We start from the raw sequence: 19,458 nt of genomic DNA on the forward strand, positions 1-19,458 counted from the left end.
AGGTCGGAGCGGGCGCCCGTAAATTTATCGGGGTCTGGAAGTCGTTCAGAAAGGCGGGCGGAGGCGGGATGTTCGGAAGCAGGCGGCGGAGTCGTTCCCATAGGAGTAACCATAAGGGGTTCAACAGGCGTGTTGGTAGTTGGGGCGGGGGTGGTTATGTGTACCGTGGGTAGCGTTACGGTCCGAACTTCCTTCAGTTCGGACCGTGTTTTCTCTAATTCGGCGAAAGCGGCATCCCGGGAGGTTATGGCGGAGGCCTTTTCCATGGCCATGGCCAGAATGTCGGCCTGCGCCTTGTCGCGGACACGGTCCGTTTCGGCGCGGGCGCGTTGGGTCTCGGCTTCCTGCATTTCTAGGCAGGAGTTCAGGCGGACGTTGCTATCGTGCAATAGTTGCAGCTTTTGGTAGGAATCGGAGATGTAAGACACCCATTGTTCAGGGTGTCCTTGTAGGTGTTCGATCAGTTCCTCGGTCGAATCGGTTAAGATCGGGGGTTGCAGTGACGCAGGCATCGCGGGCACCTAATGAAGGAGCTACGTAATGTCACGGGCAGGCAGGGCGGACAGGTAGGTGCGGGCGATCAGGTAACAGGACAGAGTATATTGGCTATCTAGTCTTCCAGGTACAGGGTAGCAGGTGGTTGTTGACGAAGACGTAGCTCGAGGAGCTACATATCGGAGACTGCAGAGATTTCGCGTAGATATACGCGCGCGAGGCGCTCGGCCCTCGCGCCTTCACGTGACAGGGGTCATGACTAAGCGACAGCCCAGTGGCTGTCCTTCAGGTCTGTGACACAAACCAATCTTGAAGCTCTGTATTTACCTCGTGCCCCCCATCAAAATGAAATTTAGTGGGGTAGCGCCCGTACGTAGCTTTTAAAACCTTAAAAAAGCCTTTAATAGCCACTAAAACCGTAGGTCCGGCTTTATTCCGTAGTGAGATCGACCACCGAAAACGTGATTTTCGATCCACTAATAACAAAAATACGGGTTTTTTATTGTGAGGGTTAGGTTTAAGGGTTACTGTATCACCCTCTATGGAATCGAGGATATTAGGGGGTGTAGGGAGTGCCCCTTTATTTGTACGCCTAACAGAGGTGGCTTTAATGCAAGTAATGCAGGTAATAGCCCTAATTTTGTCGAAATTAGGTAGACCGTCTGCGTTTTTAGCGGTCTTTTTAAGCAATAACAACCCTATATGCCCTAAGCGCCTGTGCCATAACAGGGCTTTTTGGGCCTGGATTTCGTCACAATCGCCTGTAATTCCGTCTCCTTCAGCTGTTACCCAACCATCGGTAGTTCGATTTAGGCTTAAAGGGAGGTAATTTACAGGGGCCTGCACTAATTCCGGTACTAAAGGAGGTTCTAACAACGGATTTCTTGTGTGGGAAACCCCCTCTTTTTCGGTATTAGCCCCTTTTGTATTAGGCTGCTTAAAAGGGTCATCTAGCGGCTTACCGGGCCTACGGGGCCCAATCTCACGTGGATTTTCAGGGGTTTTTGCACTAAATTTCTGCATTACAGGTAAATCTACGGTTATATCCTTATTTTGTTTGGGATTTAACACTTCCGTTACCGTATTTTCTCCCGGTTCCGAATCGGTGTAGATTTTATAGTCGTCTTGGTCTTCAGGGACTATATTATTTAGTTTTACCTCCAACGGGGCTGCGTAGCCCTTTGTAACCCCCTGTAAGGTTAGGCTAGAGGCGGTGCTATATTCACCAATTACACAGGCGTAATTCGAAACCGTAGATGTAGTATTTCGAATAAGGATATCGCACCCTTTTACCTCCAAACAGAACGAATTTTTGGCGGTATTTAGGCGTCCCCACGCCTTGCGATCCCGATCGTACAGGGTATTTTTTAATAATACGCCCCCTGTATTGTAGTGTATTAGCCCACTAACGATATTTATTCCAAACGAGGGGATATATAGCACGTTATTTAACGTAACCTCTCTAAATTCGTCAATTTTGGAGCCATACCGGACCTGTATTTTAACAGTTCCAGTGCCAATAGGCCTAACAGGGCCACCTCCGGTACCGATTTCGACTGTTGAGCCGGGGGTATAATCGGTAAAAAATTGCTTATTTGCAAAGATATGGTGCGTGCTACCTGTATCGTACAGGACCGGGTAGCCTAGCCGTCGGGGCTTAGGGTCCCTATTTACGCCGCTTCCAGGCTTCGTCTTAGCCTTAGAATTAGTTGCTAATACCTGTGGTTTTAGCGTTTTACCGGTATAATCGGGTTCCGAATCCGATTCCGAACATAATTCTATAACCCCGCTAATAGCGGAATTAACCTCCTGTTGCAGTGCCCGGTACGGTAAATTACCGCCCGAATCGCCTGCCTGTTCCAGGGCGTTATACGCTGCGCAAACGCTAACGTCACCTGGAATCGAGCCCGTAAATAACTCGAAATCCATTGAAATCATGGAAGTTCCAGCGTTCGATTCGCTGGAATTGGAGGATTTATTATCTTTTGCAATAGCCGAATCCGAATTAGGGGTTGATTTGCCCTTTTTTCGTGATTTGGAGGTGCCGTCCTGCCCATTATTTTCCTTTTTAGCGTCCTTTTTAGCGCCTTTTTTCCCTGATTTTCGACCTTCAGCCCTGTAATTAGTGGCTTTGGCAGTTGTAGAGCCTGAAATCGAATTTTCGGATATAAGGTCCGCCATAAGGTATTGCAAATTTAATCGATCCGAATTTTGGCCTATAGCCTGCAGGGCCCGTTGGGTACTGCGTTGGCGTTCGGTCCAGGTAGGGAACGTCCCCTCCAGGGCCCGTAGGTATTGATTTCGTACATCGATAGGGCTAATTTGCACGTTGGCATTCGCTAATCTAGCTACCAGGGAATTAAAACGGCTGTTAAATTCTGGTATTGACCCTCTAAATTTCGAAAAATTTAGGGCGTGAAATTCCCGATATAGCGAGTCTCTGCTAATTTCGGGTGCAACGGAATAGCTATCTTCCAGGGTCTTATAGGCCGTTACAGGGCTGGAATGCCATGCAATGGATTCTAAAGGTTCCTTGGTTAGGCTGTCTTTAATAAGCAATAATAGGACTGATTGCTCATGTTCCGGTAGGCTATAGCCAATTTCAGGGTTGGAAATAAATTCCGCAGCTTTTATAGCCCTGAATTGTACTATAAGTGCCTGTTTCCACAGGTCGTAATTGCTAGCCCCTACTAATTTGCAATTTTCGGGGAAGGAAAATACCCGTTTTGATAGTTCTTTACCTATCCCGTCACCTAGAATTAGGTTACCGGGTGGATTAGGTGGTGCGGTAGCGGTATTAGCGCTAAAAATCTGTGGGTTGGCCTCCAGATTACCGCTATTGGGGGTATTAATACCCGCAATACCACTAAAACTAGTGGGTTCACCATTTTTCAGCGTCAACAGAGATGTTAACTGTTGAATTGTGTGCTGAAGTTGATCCAATTGCGTAGTTAACGCTTTTTGTTAATTATATGCATTATTTTGCATGTAATAAGCCCACTTTTATTTGTATATAGCCAATTTTATTTAGTGCCGAAGTGGAGCGGGGAATGGTGGAATTCCGTTACTTTGTTAATGCAGGAATGCAATTTAAAGGTCAGCGAGTGGGGTTAGCTACCCTGTACCGGGTTTAATACCCACCCTGCACCTGCGAGTCAGTTACCCTGTACCGGGTTGAAAATTTCACCAAGTCAACGTTTAAATGCAAACCCAGAGATGGTTTGTATGCAAATGAGGGTGTTTTTTCAAAAACCCATACAAATTAGTTTTTCGGAAATTCATTCGCGGCACCGGAACCTTTTCTGGCGTGCGGACCCCCACTTCGATGTCGGAGAGTATGTAAGGGAAATAAAGCAAAATCTCCCCCAACCAATTATTTATCAGTACCAAAATTATAGTGCATTTCTACCTATTATTTAGCGCTTTTAGCACTGGTTATTTACCACGCCGCACCTAGGGTTTACCCCTATATCCCCTGTTAGCACCATTGTTATTAACAGGTTATGAGCCCGGAAAGGTTCTAGCTAGTGCACTAAAGCGCATTTTGCATTATTGGAAAGCCCTGTTTTCAGGCTTTAATTTGGTTATTGTCGCATATCCGCAGCACGTATATTGACGAAGATATTGCTGTTTTTGTGCAAATTGTTGGTTATAGGTGCTACGTTAGCACCTATCCCCCCTGTAATTACAGTGAGGGGTCGCTATATTAGCGTTTGACTCAGGCCCAATTTTCAGGCACTGCAGCGCTCGCTCGATTGCAAATCCCAAAATTTTTGGTGTGGTTTTTATGGGTTGTGCATCGCTATTGCGATTGGTTCAAATTTTTAGTGCGTTAATTAGGGTTTGCGCTAACGAGTCAGGGCCAAAACCCCTGTATTCGCCCGCTAATAGCCCAGTGATCCACTAACCGAACGCTGCAAATTACCCTGCAGGTTACCCTGCACCCACCTAGCGAATTGAACTTTCGATCGCTAGTGCACCTGGATCGGTACAAATAATACCAGGGCACCCATTAATTGTGGATTTAGGGATTCCAACCCTGTATTTTCAGTGGATTCGATCATTGAAAATAGCAATAAGCCCTATATTTGGCAAGTATAGGCCTGTAACCGTTAGAAGGCAAACGGCTATAGAAAATCCTAGATTGGGGTATTTACCCTTAGGCGACTAGGTTAGTTTTTAACTATAATTCAGGCCACCCTACAATGGAAGACAGCCCTATGTCGGGCCTCCCAGGCCCAATTCCACCGGATAGGGGCCCTGAATCCAGCCCGAATGAAGTTCTAACCGCTAAATTACAGGCGCAAGACCTGCAATTAAAAGCGTTAACTACGCAATTGGATCAACTTCAGCACACAATTCAACAGTTAACATCTCTGTTGACGCTGAAAAATGGTGAACCCACTAGTTTTAGTGGTATTGCGGGTATTAATACCCCCAATAGCGGTAATCTGGAGGCCAACCCACAGATTTTTAGCGCTAATACCGCTACCGCACCACCTAATCCACCCGGTAACCTAATTCTAGGTGACGGGATAGGTAAAGAACTATCAAAACGGGTATTTTCCTTCCCCGAAAATTGCAAATTAGTAGGGGCTAGCAATTACGACCTGTGGAAACAGGCACTTATAGTACAATTCAGGGCTATAAAAGCTGCGGAATTTATTTCCAACCCTGAAATTGGCTATAGCCTACCGGAACATGAGCAATCAGTCCTATTATTGCTTATTAAAGACAGCCTAACCAAGGAACCTTTAGAATCCATTGCATGGCATTCCAGCCCTGTAACGGCCTATAAGACCCTGGAAGATAGCTATTCCGTTGCACCCGAGATTAGCAGAGACTCGCTATATCGGGAATTTCACGCCCTAAATTTTTCGAAATTTAGAGGGTCAATACCAGAATTTAACAGCCGTTTTAATTCCCTGGTAGCTAGATTAGCGAATGCCAACGTGCAAATTAGCCCTATCGATGTACGAAATCAATACCTACGGGCCCTGGAGGGGACGTTCCCTACCTGGACCGAACGCCAACGCAGTACCCAACGGGCCCTGCAGGCTATAGGCCAAAATTCGGATCGATTAAATTTGCAATACCTTATGGCGGACCTTATATCCGAAAATTCGATTTCAGGCTCTACAACTGCCAAAGCCACTAATTACAGGGCTGAAGGTCGAAAATCAGGGAAAAAAGGCGCTAAAAAGGACGCTAAAAAGGAAAATAATGGGCAGGACGGCACCTCCAAATCACGAAAAAAGGGCAAATCAACCCCTAATTCGGATTCGGCTATTGCAAAAGATAATAAATCCTCCAATTCCAGCGAATCGAACGCTGGAACTTCCATGATTTCAATGGATTTCGAGTTATTTACGGGCTCGATTCCAGGTGACGTTAGCGTTTGCGCAGCGTATAACGCCCTGGAACAGGCAGGCGATTCGGGCGGTAATTTACCGTACCGGGCACTGCAACAGGAGGTTAATTCCGCTATTAGCGGGGTTATAGAATTATGTTCGGAATCGGATTCGGAACCCGATTATACCGGTAAAACGCTAAAACCACAGGTATTAGCAACTAATTCTAAGGCTAAGACGAAGCCTGGAAGCGGCGTAAATAGGGACCCTAAGCCCCGACGGCTAGGCTACCCGGTCCTGTACGATACAGGTAGCACGCACCATATCTTTGCAAATAAGCAATTTTTTACCGATTATACCCCCGGCTCAACAGTCGAAATCGGTACCGGAGGTGGCCCTGTTAGGCCTATTGGCACTGGAACTGTTAAAATACAGGTCCGGTATGGCTCCAAAATTGACGAATTTAGAGAGGTTACGTTAAATAACGTGCTATATATCCCCTCGTTTGGAATAAATATCGTTAGTGGGCTAATACACTACAATACAGGGGGCGTATTATTAAAAAATACCCTGTACGATCGGGATCGCAAGGCGTGGGGACGCCTAAATACCGCCAAAAATTCGTTCTGTTTGGAGGTAAAAGGGTGCGATATCCTTATTCGAAATACTACATCTACGGTTTCGAATTACGCCTGTGTAATTGGTGAATATAGCACCGCCTCTAGCCTAACCTTACAGGGGGTTACAAAGGGCTACGCAGCCCCGTTGGAGGTAAAACTAAATAATATAGTCCCTGAAGACCAAGACGACTATAAAATCTACACCGATTCGGAACCGGGAGAAAATACGGTAACGGAAGTGTTAAATCCCAAACAAAATAAGGATATAACCGTAGATTTACCTGTAATGCAGAAATTTAGTGCAAAAACCCCTGAAAATCCACGTGAGATTGGGCCCCGTAGGCCCGGTAAGCCGCTAGATGACCCTTTTAAGCAGCCTAATACAAAAGGGGCTAATACCGAAAAAGAGGGGGTTTCCCACACAAGAAATCCGTTGTTAGAACCTCCTTTAGTACCGGAATTAGTGCAGGCCCCTGTAAATTACCTCCCTTTAAGCCTAAATCGAACTACCGATGGTTGGGTAACAGCTGAAGGAGACGGAATTACAGGCGATTGTGACGAAATCCAGGCCCAAAAAGCCCTGTTATGGCACAGGCGCTTAGGGCATATAGGGTTGTTATTGCTTAAAAAGACCGCTAAAAACGCAGACGGTCTACCTAATTTCGACAAAATTAGGGCTATTACCTGCATTACTTGCATTAAAGCCACCTCTGTTAGGCGTACAAATAAAGGGGCACTCCCTACACCCCCTAATATCCTCGATTCCATAGAGGGTGATACAGTAACCCTTAAACCTAACCCTCACAATAAAAAACCCGTATTTTTGTTATTAGTGGATCGAAAATCACGTTTTCGGTGGTCGATCTCACTACGGAATAAAGCCGGACCTACGGTTTTAGTGGCTATTAAAGGCTTTTTTAAGGTTTTAAAAGCTACGTACGGGCGCTACCCCACTAAATTTCATTTTGATGGGGGGCACGAGGTAAATACAGAGCTTCAAGATTGGTTTGCAAGTAAAGGTGTTAATTTTAGCACCTCCAACCCCTACAACCATGGCCAAAACGGGCTAACGGAACGGTCCGTTAGGGTTATTTTGGATAGGCTAAGGTCTACCATTTTAGCGGCAGGTCTACCACTATATTTATGGTGTTATTTACTGTCAGCCGTGGTTGATTTAGTTAACCGTACAGCGGTAACTAACAGGGAGTTAACACCCTACGAGGAATTTTATTCCGAATTTCAACCTGGATTACCACACAGGCCTAATTTAGGCCATTATCGGGTTATTGGTACCGTATGCCAGGCTATTATACCGCTGGAAAAACGCCAAAAATCCAACAAATTGGCTCCCCGAACGGAAACAGTAAGGCTTTTAGCCCATTTATCCAATTCTACAGCGTTGGTTTACGCCCCCGCCAGACGGGCCGTATATAAAACCTCTACCGTAAAAATTTTAGAGGGTATACCCGCTGAAAATTTGGCTATTCCAGGGGAAACGCTACAGATTTCAGAGGGGGAAAATCCAGATTTAGAGGGGGATTCTAATTCTGAACCTGAAGACGAAATCTACAGCGCCAAAACTTTGGATCCAGTGGATAATAATCCCCTACCTCCCGCAATTACAGTTCCTCCCTGGCCTGTACAGTCTACTGTTCGCCCCCCAGAGCTTATAACGGTAGCGGTGCCTAATTCAGCACCTAAAATAACGGAAGTTCCGGTGTTTTCGGCACCTAAAATACAGAATATGGAGTTAAATTCGCAGTTCGAAAACCCAGATCCTATGGATATCGATTACGTGCATTATCTTTGTTATCAAACCCAAAAGAAAACAAAGAAAAAGCCCACTAAAGACGGCGAACCAAATAGCTACCAACAGGCCCTAAAAAGCCCTGAAAGTGCTAAATGGTTAGCAGCTTTAGCGTCTGAATTCGACCAGATCGTTACTGCAAAAACCTTCCGTTTTATCCCTAAAATTAAAATGCATACAGGCCGTAGACTAATCTCTACCCGGCCGGTGTTTAAATTAAAAAAGGATGAAAATAATAAGCCTATAAAGTATAAAGCCAGGCTTGTTGTTAGGGGGTTTTTACAGGTCGAAGGCCTAGATTATATCGAGACTTTTGCTAGCACTAGTATACCGCCCACCTGGCGTATATTATTGGCTATAGCTAATGCACAAAATTGGGAAATAGAACAAATCGATTTTATCGGTGCGTTTTTAAATAGTGACCTTACCGACGTAGATATTTATTTGCAAATTCCAGAGGGTTTTAGCGATTGGGCTAGATCTTGCAGCCCTACTACCGCTAAAATTTTAGTGCAAATGGGCTATAATCCAAAGGAAATGCAAGTTATACTGTTGGAAAAGGCGCTATACGGTCTGAAACAGGGCCCAAGAGAATGGCAAACAAAGCTAAAAAGCCTACTTTGTACAGAAGGTTTTAAGCCGCTGATCTCTGATCCAGCTGTCTTTTATAATGCTAAATCCAAGCATTTCATTGTTACTTTTGTTGACGATTGCCTGCTAATAGGTCCTAAATTGCAATATATTCAGGATTTAAAAGCCCGTTTTAACAAAATATACGCATTGGAAGACAGGGGCCCTGCAGCCTATTTTTTAGGCGTTCAGATTATAAGGGACAGGCCTAACCGCCTGCTTTGGCTCCATCAAAGTCAGTATATAGAGGAAGCATTAGCAACGTTCGGATTAGCTGATTGCAAACCTATTTCTGTTCCCTTACAGCCGGGTGTGCTAAAATATAGTGGGGGCAAACCCGTAAATGCGCTAGAAATCAAATTGTTACAGCGTATTATCGGCACCCTAATGTATTTAATGCTATTAACGCGCCCGGACATCGGTTTTGCGGTTCAATGGTTATCTCGTTTTTTAACGAAAGCCACTACAATCCACTTAACGGCAGCTAAAAACCTACTTCGCTACTTAGCAGGTACTAAATCCCTAGCAATCTGCTACGGAAATAGGGTAATTAAAGCTAATTTACCACCTAACTCTTTGATTGGGGGTTTTAAAGGCCTAAAATTACTTGGTTTTAGTGACAGCGATTTTGCCGGGGCTAGGGAAGATTCAAAATCCACTTACGGATATTTGTATACCCTATCTGGGGGCCCTATAACGTGGAAGTGCAAAAAGGCTAGTACTATAGCTTTAAGCACCCCAGAAGCCGAAACCGACGCCTTAGCGGAAGCCCTGCGTGAAGCACAGTGGCTTAAAAGCCTATTTACAGAGATTGGACTACCTGTAAAAGGCCCTATTGCAATATTTGGAGATAATACAGGCTCTATAGCTAACGCACATAACCCTACGCACCACCAACGTACTAAACATACGTTATTAAAATTTCACTACGTAAGGGAGTTAGTTACAGAAGGATTAGTGACCCTAAAATACCTGGAATCCAAACAAATGCCCGCTGACGGCCTTACAAAGCCCCTAACGCTTCCAATTCACAAGGTTTTTTTAGAGCTTATAGGGTTAAAACCCCTGTAAACTTAGTTTTTACCTATTGAATTGTAGGGCACCTAGTTAGTTCGTTAGCTAACTACCACCATTTTTCTCCTTTGTTTGCAATTATTGGATTTTTGTTAGCCCGACACCAACCGATCTACCCAAACCTACCCTGCTCAGGTTGATTATTAAGCAACTTATACCGACCTTATACCCGAAGTCGAATCCGAATTTAATTAGCTCGCGTTTTGGGCGACCTAGCGATTTTTAATCTACCCTATATATTAAACTTTTCTGGGATCCACAACAACGAACAGCCAGATTAGCTACCTGGCTTAGTAGTAAGTTCCGTTGGTTATAATCTGTAGGTCGTGGGTTCGAATCCGGGGGTTGTTACAATTCTGGGGGTCTTTTTCAATTCGGGGGTTCAGTCAATCGGGGGTTTGGTACAAAGGGCTTATTCATCCAGGGGGTTCGCACCGGGGGTTCGAGTTGGGTTGGGACACAAGGGGGAATTTCTTTTGTTTTTTTGTTTTGGGGGTTTTATTTTACGTACTTTTCTTTTCCGACTTTATTTTTGGATTAAGTAGCAAAAGAGAGGGGGTGTTAATTATATGCATTATTTTGCATGTAATAAGCCCACTTTTATTTGTATATAGCCAATTTTATTTAGTGCCGAAGTGGAGCGGGGAATGGTGGAATTCCGTTACTTTGTTAATGCAGGAATGCAATTTAAAGGTCAGCGAGTGGGGTTAGCTACCCTGTACCGGGTTTAATACCCACCCTGCACCTGCGAGTCAGTTACCCTGTACCGGGTTGAAAATTTCACCAAGTCAACGTTTAAATGCAAACCCAGAGATGGTTTGTATGCAAATGAGGGTGTTTTTTCAAAAACCCATACAAATTAGTTTTTCGGAAATTCATTCGCGGCACCGGAACCTTTTCTGGCGTGCGGACCCCCACTTCGATGTCGGAGAGTATGTAAGGGAAATAAAGCAAAATCTCCCCCAACCAATTATTTATCAGTACCAAAATTATAGTGCATTTCTACCTATTATTTAGCGCTTTTAGCACTGGTTATTTACCACGCCGCACCTAGGGTTTACCCCTATATCCCCTGTTAGCACCATTGTTATTAACACTTTTAATTGCAGGTCTTGCGCCTGTAATTTAGCGGTTAGAACTTCATTCGGGCTGGATTCAGGGCCCCTATCCGGTGGAATTGGGCCTGGGAGGCCCGACATAGGGCTGTCTTCCATTGTAGGGTGGCCTGAATTATAGTTAAAAACTAACCTAGTCGCCTAAGGGTAAATACCCCAATCTAGGATTTTCTATAGCCGTTTGCCTTCTAACGGTTACAGGCCTATACTTGCCAAATATAGGGCTTATTGCTATTTTCAATGATCGAATCCACTGAAAATACAGGGTTGGAATCCCTAAATCCACAATTAATGGGTGCCCTGGTATTATTTGTACCGATCCAGGTGCACTAGCGATCGAAAGTTCAATTCGCTAGGTGGGTGCAGGGTAACCTGCAGGGTAATTTGCAGCGTTCGGTTAGTGGATCACTGGGCTATTAGCGGGCGAATACAGGGGTTTTGGCCCTGACTCGTTAGCGCAAACCCTAATTAACGCACTAAAAATTTGAACCAATCGCAATAGCGATGCACAACCCATAAAAACCACACCAAAAATTTTGGGATTTGCAATCGAGCGAGCGCTGCAGTGCCTGAAAATTGGGCCTGAGTCAAACGCTAATATAGCGACCCCTCACTGTAATTACAGGGGGGATAGGTGCTAACGTAGCACCTATAACCAACAATTTGCACAAAAACAGCAATATCTTCGTCAATATACGTGCTGCGGATATGCGACAATAACCAAATTAAAGCCTGAAAACAGGGCTTTCCAATAATGCAAAGTGCGCTTTAGTGCACTAGCTAGAACCTTTCCGGGCTCATAACCTGTTAATAACAATGGTGCTAACAGGGGATATAGGGGTAAACCCTAGGTGCGGCGTGGTAAATAACCAGTGCTAAAAGCGCTGAATAATAGGTAGAAATGCACTATAATTTTGGTACTGATAAATAATTGGTTGGGGGAGATTTTGCTTTATTTCCCTTACATACTCTCCGACATCGAAGTGGGGGTCCGCACGCCAGAAAAGGTTCCGGTGCCGCGAATGAATTTCCGAAAAACTAATTTGTATGGGTTTTTGAAAAAACACCCTCATTTGCATACAAACCATCTCTGGGTTTGCATTTAAACGTTGACTTGGTGAAATTTTCAACCCGGTACAGGGTAGCTGACTCGCAGGTGCAGGGTGGGTATTAAACCCGGTACAGGGTAGCTAACCCCACTCGCTGACCTTTAAATTGCATTCCTGCATTAACAAAGTAACGGAATTCCACCATTCCCCACTCCACTTCGGCACTAAATAAAATTGGCTATATACAAATAAAAGTGGGCTTATTACATGCAAAATAATGCATATAATTAACAGGAACCACCCTCCTCCTTTTAACCGGCCGTATTGCCTCCAGTTGTGCTTCCAATAAGCTGATTTTTTGCTGGGCGCTAGCCAAAAGGGTATCTTTGGCTTCGAAGCTTTTTTGGACTTTTGCAAATAAAAGACGTGAAGTAGCGTTGGTTTTGTTGGATTGGGAAAGTTTTTGCAGTTGAAGTCGGATATCTCGGGTCGTTTTAGGGGTTTTCCAAATAAGTAAAGACGGGTCGTTAATTTTTTGGGCTGGGCTTTCCGGTGTTTTATCCCTTTGCAAACCGTTGTTTTTATCTTTTATAACGTTGGCGTTGCTATTTTCTAACAAAAAAGGGCTTAAAAGTGGTTTAACCAAGTTTACCGGCCATAACCCCGTTGTACGCCAACCAGATTGAATGGTTTTTGCTATAAATGCTTTTAATCTGGCTTTTCGATAACAAAGTAGGAAATTTCGTTTTCCAATAACTGTTGAACAGCAAAATTGGCTAACAAATCCAAGTTGACGTCGATAAGCTTCTTTTAACGGCCCAAAAACCGATAGATCCAATGGTTGAAGAACGTGTGACGAATGAGGGGGTAAATATAGGAGTTGAATATTATTTTGCAAGCAAAGAAGCATAAATTCGTCCGTTATATGTGATCCATGGCCATCCAAAACTAATAACCGCTTTTCAGGGGTTAAAGGTTGAGTATACGGAATAAACACCTTTTTTAACCATTCGATAGCCGTTTGGTTATTTGTCCACCCGTTTTCGGTTGCATGAAATTGCCAATTATCGAAAGGGCTTAAATCCGTGGGAAACCATTGTTGTTGTACGTTTTTTCCCTTAAATATAACGAGGGGAGGGAGGGCAACGCCCGTAGCCGATATACATTCGATTATAGTCGTCCAACCACGCGTTCCGGGCTCTTTTCGTTGCAACGGCCGGATCCCGTTAAGCCCTAATACTAGGCCATTAGATCCTTTGCCTTCCATTATACCGGTTTCGTCCATATTCCAACAGTTTTCCGGTTTAATAGCGTTAATAACCGGGTTCGTAATATAAAGCCACCTGTCACGGGCAGGCAGGGCGGACAGGTAGGTGCGGGCGATCAGGTAACAGGACAGAGTATATTGGCTATCTAGTCTTCCAGGCACAGGGTAGCAGGTGGTTGTTGACGAAGACGTAGCTCGAGGAGCTACATATCGGAGACTGCAGAGATTTCGCGTAGATATACGCGCGCGAGGCGCTCGGCCCTCGCGCCTTCACGTGACAGGGGTCATGACTAAGCGACAGCCCAGTGGCTGTCCTTCAGGTCTGTGACAGTATTCCCCCCTTCCAGGCCGAGCTCCGTCACGGCCGGGGCCCGGGCTTATGGGGGTATCGACGGTGGAAATTCTTTACCAATTGAGCAGCGTTTTCCAGGTAATCGGCAGGTTCAGTCGTGGGTTCGCTATATCCAGCCCAACGGACGATATATTTCAGCCGGCGGCCTCCTCGGCCGCGGGTTTCCCAAAAGGAGTCGAGGATCTCTTCGACTTCGTATTCTCTCTCACCTTCCACTTCCAAATGGGGTGGCGGTGCAGGTTGTTGGCCCGGCAGGGGCTCAACGTCAGCAGGTTTTAGTCGGTTTATATTGAAAACAGGGTGTACTCTCATAGACGACGGCAGGTCCAAACGGTAGGCGTACGGGCTAATCACCTCAGAAATTCGGAAGGGTCCCAAGTTCTTCCAATCCAGTTTCTTCTGCGGGCGGGCGGTCTGGATATTCCGTGCGTCTAACCATACATATTGGCCGACGGTAAGCCGGCGGGCCGGGGTACGGTGTCGGTTCGCCTGTTCTTCGTAACGGGCTTGGGCGGCGGTCATTTCGGCGCGGGCTTGTTCCAGAATGGCTTCCATTCGGGCGGCTAGCTTTTCGGCATCCCGCTGGGCGGGCAAAGGCTGGTTCAGGGGTACCGGCTCGAATCCCATGCGGGGATGGAATCCGTAAGTCGCGTAAAACGGGGAGGTTCCGGTGGTCTCGGACTTGTGGGAGTTGGCTGTGAATTCGGCGAGGGGAAGCCAACTTTCCCAATCATCTTGCAGGTAGGCCACATAAGCTCTCAAATATTGTTCCAGGGACGCGTTAAAACGCTCGGTCTGTCCGTCAGTCTCGGGGTGGTGAGCAGTGGATAGCAGGCTGTCGATTTTCAAACGGGTTGTCAGGTGTTTCCAAAACTTCGACACGAATTGGGTGCCTCTATCCGAAACTATCGTCAGGGGCAACCCGTGTAGTTTCCATACGTGGTGTAGGTACAGGTTGGCGGTGTCCTCGGCATTGCAGGTCCCTTTACAAGGGACGAAGTGTCTCATCTTAGTCAGGCGGTCTACGACCACTAGGATGGCGTCGTGGCCGTTGCTTTGCGGCAAATGTGTGATAAAATCCATCGACAGGTGTTGCCATGAGCGTTCAGGAGTGGGCAGGGGTCGCAGGAGGCCCTGGTGGCCTTCGCGGGACGGGTTGATTCGGCGGCAGGTCTGGCATTTCTTTACCCATAATGATACGTAATGTAGCATTCCGGGCCAGTAATATTCTCGGGACAGCAGGTCGTAGGTTTTTGCTTTGCCGGGGTGACCGGCGACGGGGGAGTCGTGGCAGCGGCGCAGGATCTCGGCTTTCAGATTATTCGAATCGGGTACGTATAGTCTATTGCGGTAATACAAATAGCCGGATCGTTCTTCGCATTCGGCCAATTGCAGCTTGGGGTGGCGGTCGGCGCCTGTCCTCAACGCTTCTAGGGCAGATTGCGTTATCGGGTCGGATTCGTATCCGGCGTCTAGTAGCTCTATCAGGTGTCTTGGCAATAGGGGTTTGTTTTGGCGGATTATGGGTTGTAACCGGGTGGGGCGGGCAGGTAAATTGTGTTCTTTCAGTACGACTTGTGTTTGGTGCTTAAGTCGTTCATCCCCCTCCTCAGGCATATCCTCTGACCTCCTGGTTAGTGCGTCGGGTTTCGCTCCTTGTTTCCCGGGTCGGTAGGTGATACGGAAATTAAATCTTGACAGGAATTCGGCCCATCGGGCTTGTCGGCGGTTGAGCATTTTCGTCGTCGTGAAATATTCCAGGTTGCGGTGGTCCGTAATTACTTGGACCGGGGACGACGTCCCTTCGAGTTCCGGGCGCCATTCTTCAAAACAGCGGATAATGGCTAGCAATTCTTTGTCGTAAATCTCGTAATTGCATTCGGTAGCTGTGTGTTTTTTCGAAAAGAACGCGACGGGGCGGAGTATTCCGTCGTCGCCGTATTGTGACAATATTCCCGCAGAAACATAATCGGAAGCGTCGGTCTCCAGGATCACATCCTTTTCCCAATCGAAGTGCGCCAGTACGGGGGCTTCGGTAAACTTTCTCTTCAGCAGTCGGAAGGCGGTTTCGCAGGCGCTATTCCATTCGAATGCGACGTCTTTCTTGGTCAATCTCGTCAAAGGGGCTACGATCTTTGAGAAATCTCGGATAAAGCGCCGGTAAAAGTTGCCAAACCCCAAAAATGCTTGTACGTCAGTAAGCTTTTTGGGTGTTTGCCAGTCCAGGACAGCGGTGATTTTTTCAGGGTCCATTTTTACGCCTTCGACGCCGACCAGCAGGCCCAGGAACTTGGTTTCCGTCACGAAGAATTCGCACTTCGCGGCGTTGGCGTATAGCCCGGCTTTCCTCAGGGCTTCCAGTACGAGTTTCAAATGTTCTTCGTGTTCTGTTCGGGTGCGGCTATAAATCAAAATGTCGTCCAGGTAGGCTGTACAAAATACGTCTAAGTATTCGCGCAGGGAGTCGTTTATATATCTCTGGAACGTCGCGGGGGCTCCCGTTAGCCCGAAAGGCATGACTAGGCTCTCGTATAAGCCGAATCTCGTGCGGAATGCCGTCAGGTATTCTTCCCCCTTTTTAATCCGAATATTGTTAAAAGCGGAAACGATATCGATTTTCGAGAAGAATTTCATGCCGGCCAGGTTGTTCAGGGTCTCTCGGACTAGCGGCAGCGGGTAACGGTCTTTTACGGTAATGTTATTCAGCGCGCGGTAATCCACGCAAAACCTCAACCCTCCTCCCTGCTTCTTCACGAACAAAACGGGCGAGGCGACGGATGACGAACTGGGTCTGATAAACCCTTTTTTCAACTCTGCGGTCAGCCATTCCTTAAGGGCTATCAGCTCTTCGCGGGACATGGCGTACAGGGGGCCGAACGGCGGCGTTTTTCCTTCTATAAGCGGGATATGGTGGTCGGACGGTCGGTGTGGGGGCAGCTTCTCGGCTTCTTGCGGGGAAAATACGTCCGCGAATTCCCGGATTGTTTCGGGCAGGGTCGGCCCGTTCCTATTTTGGGGGTCGGCGGCTAGGACCTCATCAATCTGTTTCAAGGTTACGGCGTACAGTCGGCAGGATCGGCGGCGGGCGTACATGCTCGCGGCTTGCAGGGAGATAGGGGCGATATCCATTTCGCGGAGGGACGGCGGTCGGTCAGCCTGGTACTGGGGGCGGCTTTTTTTTGGTACGGCGTGTAAAGCTTTAACCTTCTCCGGTTTGTCGGGCATATTGCAGTGTCGGCGGCAATAGTCGCTGTCAAACGTAATAACGTGTGACGCGAATCCAATCGTTGGATCGTGCTGCTTTAGCCAAGGCATTCCTAGCACAATGGGGTAGTGGGCTAGCTGTGTGACGAAGAACAGCGCGTTTTTCTGGATGTGGTCCTTGATTCTCAATTGTCCTCGGACATAATGGGTGCACTTCCCACTTTCGGCGGTCCTTCCGTCGAATACTTCGATGTCGAATGGGTTTCGCAGCGGATACATTTGTAGTTGGCGTTCTTCGGCCCATCCTTGGTCGAGGAAGCATTTTCCTTCCGCACCGCAATCGGTGAGGGCATAGGTTGGGAGGTTTTGGCCCCCCACTGTCAGTTCGGCAGGCAGGATCATCAGGTCGGATCGTTGGTTATATTCCTCTTCAACGGGGAACCCGTGAACGGCGGCGGCAGAGATGCGGATCGCCGGCGGTCTATGCGCGGCCTTGGCGGCCTGGGGGCGACTTATCCCAGGCGGGCTCCGTTTTTCGAACTTCGGCTGCTGGAGCGGCTGGCGTCCGAGCCGCGGCGGGGGTTTTTAGGGAGTTTGGTTTGTATTTGGCGCGGGGACCTGGACCTGGACCTGGATCGTTCGATTCCGGCCTGGTGCAGCCGCGTGCGGCGGGTATCCGGTTCCGGGCATTTGGCAACGAAATGTTCTTGGGATCCACAACGGTAACATAGCATGTTTTCCTTGCGGTTGTGGCGGCGTTGGCTGCTCAGGTCCATAGGGTCGTTAAGCGGGAGCTCCGCGTTTGGCTTGGGGGCGGCCCGCGGTATGTCGGGTTGGGTTCGGGGAGCCGCGCGCGCGGGGGGCGCTGCGGCCCGAGGGGTACGTGTCTGTCTATTTTTATACTGCTGGTGCTGGCGGTAGCGGTTATCCAAGCTTTGCAGGTGTCGGGTAAATTCGTGGTACTGGCGGGATGGGGCGGGGTTGTGGAGGAGCATGTCCTGGAGCTCTTCCGATATTCCCTGGAATAGAAGAGGGGGGAGGGCATCCTCCGGCATTTCTCCTTCCAGAGACAGGCGTTGGAACTCCGACAGATACTCGGCGAAATCTACGTTCCGCTGCTTCAGGGCATATAGTTTGTTTTGTGCGTTTTGGACGTGGTCGGGGTCCCCGAATGCCTCCTCTAGGTATTGGAGGAGATCCGTATAATCTCCGAATTGGGGTGTGCCTCCGACCATTTTGGGCAGGATCAGGTTGTACGCTTTACCGGACAGTCGACCGGCTACATAAATCAGGCGTGATTCGGGGTTGGGGAAGCGGTCTTTGTTTGAGGTCATTTTCCCCCGGATTTGGGTGGCGAAGCGGCGGAGGTCGGAGCGGGCGCCCGTAAATTTATCGGGGTCTGGAAGTCGTTCAGAAAGGCGGGCGGAGGCGGGATGTTCGGAAGCAGGCGGCGGAGTCGTTCCCATAGGAGTAACCATAAGGGGTTCAACAGGCGTGTTGGTAGTTGGGGCGGGGGTGGTTATGTGTACCGTGGGTAGCGTTACGGTCCGAACTTCCTTCAGTTCGGACCGTGTTTTCTCTAATTCGGCGAAAGCGGCATCCCGGGAGGTTATGGCGGAGGCCTTTTCCATGGCCATGGCCAGAATGTCGGCCTGCGCCTTGTCGCGGACACGGTCCGTTTCGGCGCGGGCGCGTTGGGTCTCGGCTTCCTGCATTTCTAGGCAGGAGTTCAGGCGGACGTTGCTATCGTGCAATAGTTGCAGCTTTTGGTAGGAATCGGAGATGTAAGACACCCATTGTTCAGGGTGTCCTTGTAGGTGTTCGATCAGTTCCTCGGTCGAATCGGTTAAGATCGGGGGTTGCAGTGACGCAGGCATCGCGGGCACCTAATGAAGGAGCTACGTAATGTCACGGGCAGGCAGGGCGGACAGGTAGGTGCGGGCGATCAGGTAACAGGACAGAGTATATTGGCTATCTAGTCTTCCAGGCACAGGGTAGCAGGTGGTTGTTGACGAAGACGTAGCTCGAGGAGCTACATATCGGAGACTGCAGAGATTTCGCGTAGATATACGCGCGCGAGGCGCTCGGCCCTCGCGCCTTCACGTGACAGGGGTCATGACTAAGCGACAGCCCAGTGGCTGTCCTTCAGGTCTGTGACACCACCAAGATTTAATTACCTCCGTAGTAGCGCCATTAACCCGGGCGTTATCTATTCGACGGGGCCTTTGGGCTTTAAGGATTGGATAACGAGCCAAAAAACGAGTTATCCAACGTTTTCCAAGGCCTTTTGTCTCTCCGGCGGCTTGAAGAATTCGTTCGGCAAAAAAGCGTAATTCTTGATGCGTTGGCGGAAGCCCTAAAGCTGTTTGGGTAAGTACCCAATCAGCCAAATGCTTTTCCTGTTCCGTGGAAAGCCTTTGAAAAGGGCTTTGTGCTTTTTTATAAGGTTGAGAACCTTTAAGTCGACTTTGAAGTGTAGACCTAGGTATTCCCC

At 47.8% G+C, this 19,458-nt stretch overlaps 3 protein-coding genes across 3 annotated transcripts; 2 read left to right on the forward strand and 1 right to left on the reverse strand.

The window, feature by feature from the left end:
• Positions 1 to 3,489: 3,489 nt before the first annotated feature.
• MGG_15715 (uncharacterized protein) lies at positions 3,490 to 3,952 on the forward strand (the record flags this gene model as incomplete). Its single annotated transcript, XM_003714416.1, has 3 exons — positions 3,490 to 3,604; positions 3,762 to 3,830; positions 3,894 to 3,952. Coding segments are annotated over 3 exons (243 nt in total), but the record flags the coding sequence as incomplete, so codon positions are not given.
• Positions 3,953 to 10,568: 6,616 nt separating this feature from the next.
• MGG_15716 (uncharacterized protein) lies at positions 10,569 to 11,031 on the forward strand (the record flags this gene model as incomplete). The annotated part of the gene is made up of 3 exons (XM_003714417.1): positions 10,569 to 10,683; positions 10,841 to 10,909; positions 10,973 to 11,031. Coding segments are annotated over 3 exons (243 nt in total), but the record flags the coding sequence as incomplete, so codon positions are not given.
• Positions 11,032 to 11,939: 908 nt separating this feature from the next.
• On the reverse strand, positions 11,940 to 12,402 carry MGG_15717 (uncharacterized protein; the record flags this gene model as incomplete). Its single annotated transcript, XM_003714418.1, has 3 exons — positions 11,940 to 11,998; positions 12,062 to 12,130; positions 12,288 to 12,402. Coding segments are annotated over 3 exons (243 nt in total), but the record flags the coding sequence as incomplete, so codon positions are not given.
• Between the last annotated feature and the right edge of the window lie 7,056 nt (positions 12,403 to 19,458).

This window comes from Pyricularia oryzae, chromosome 2 (assembly GCF_000002495.2).
Source record: "Pyricularia oryzae 70-15 chromosome 2, whole genome shotgun sequence".
NCBI lineage: Eukaryota > Fungi > Ascomycota > Sordariomycetes > Magnaporthales > Pyriculariaceae > Pyricularia > Pyricularia oryzae.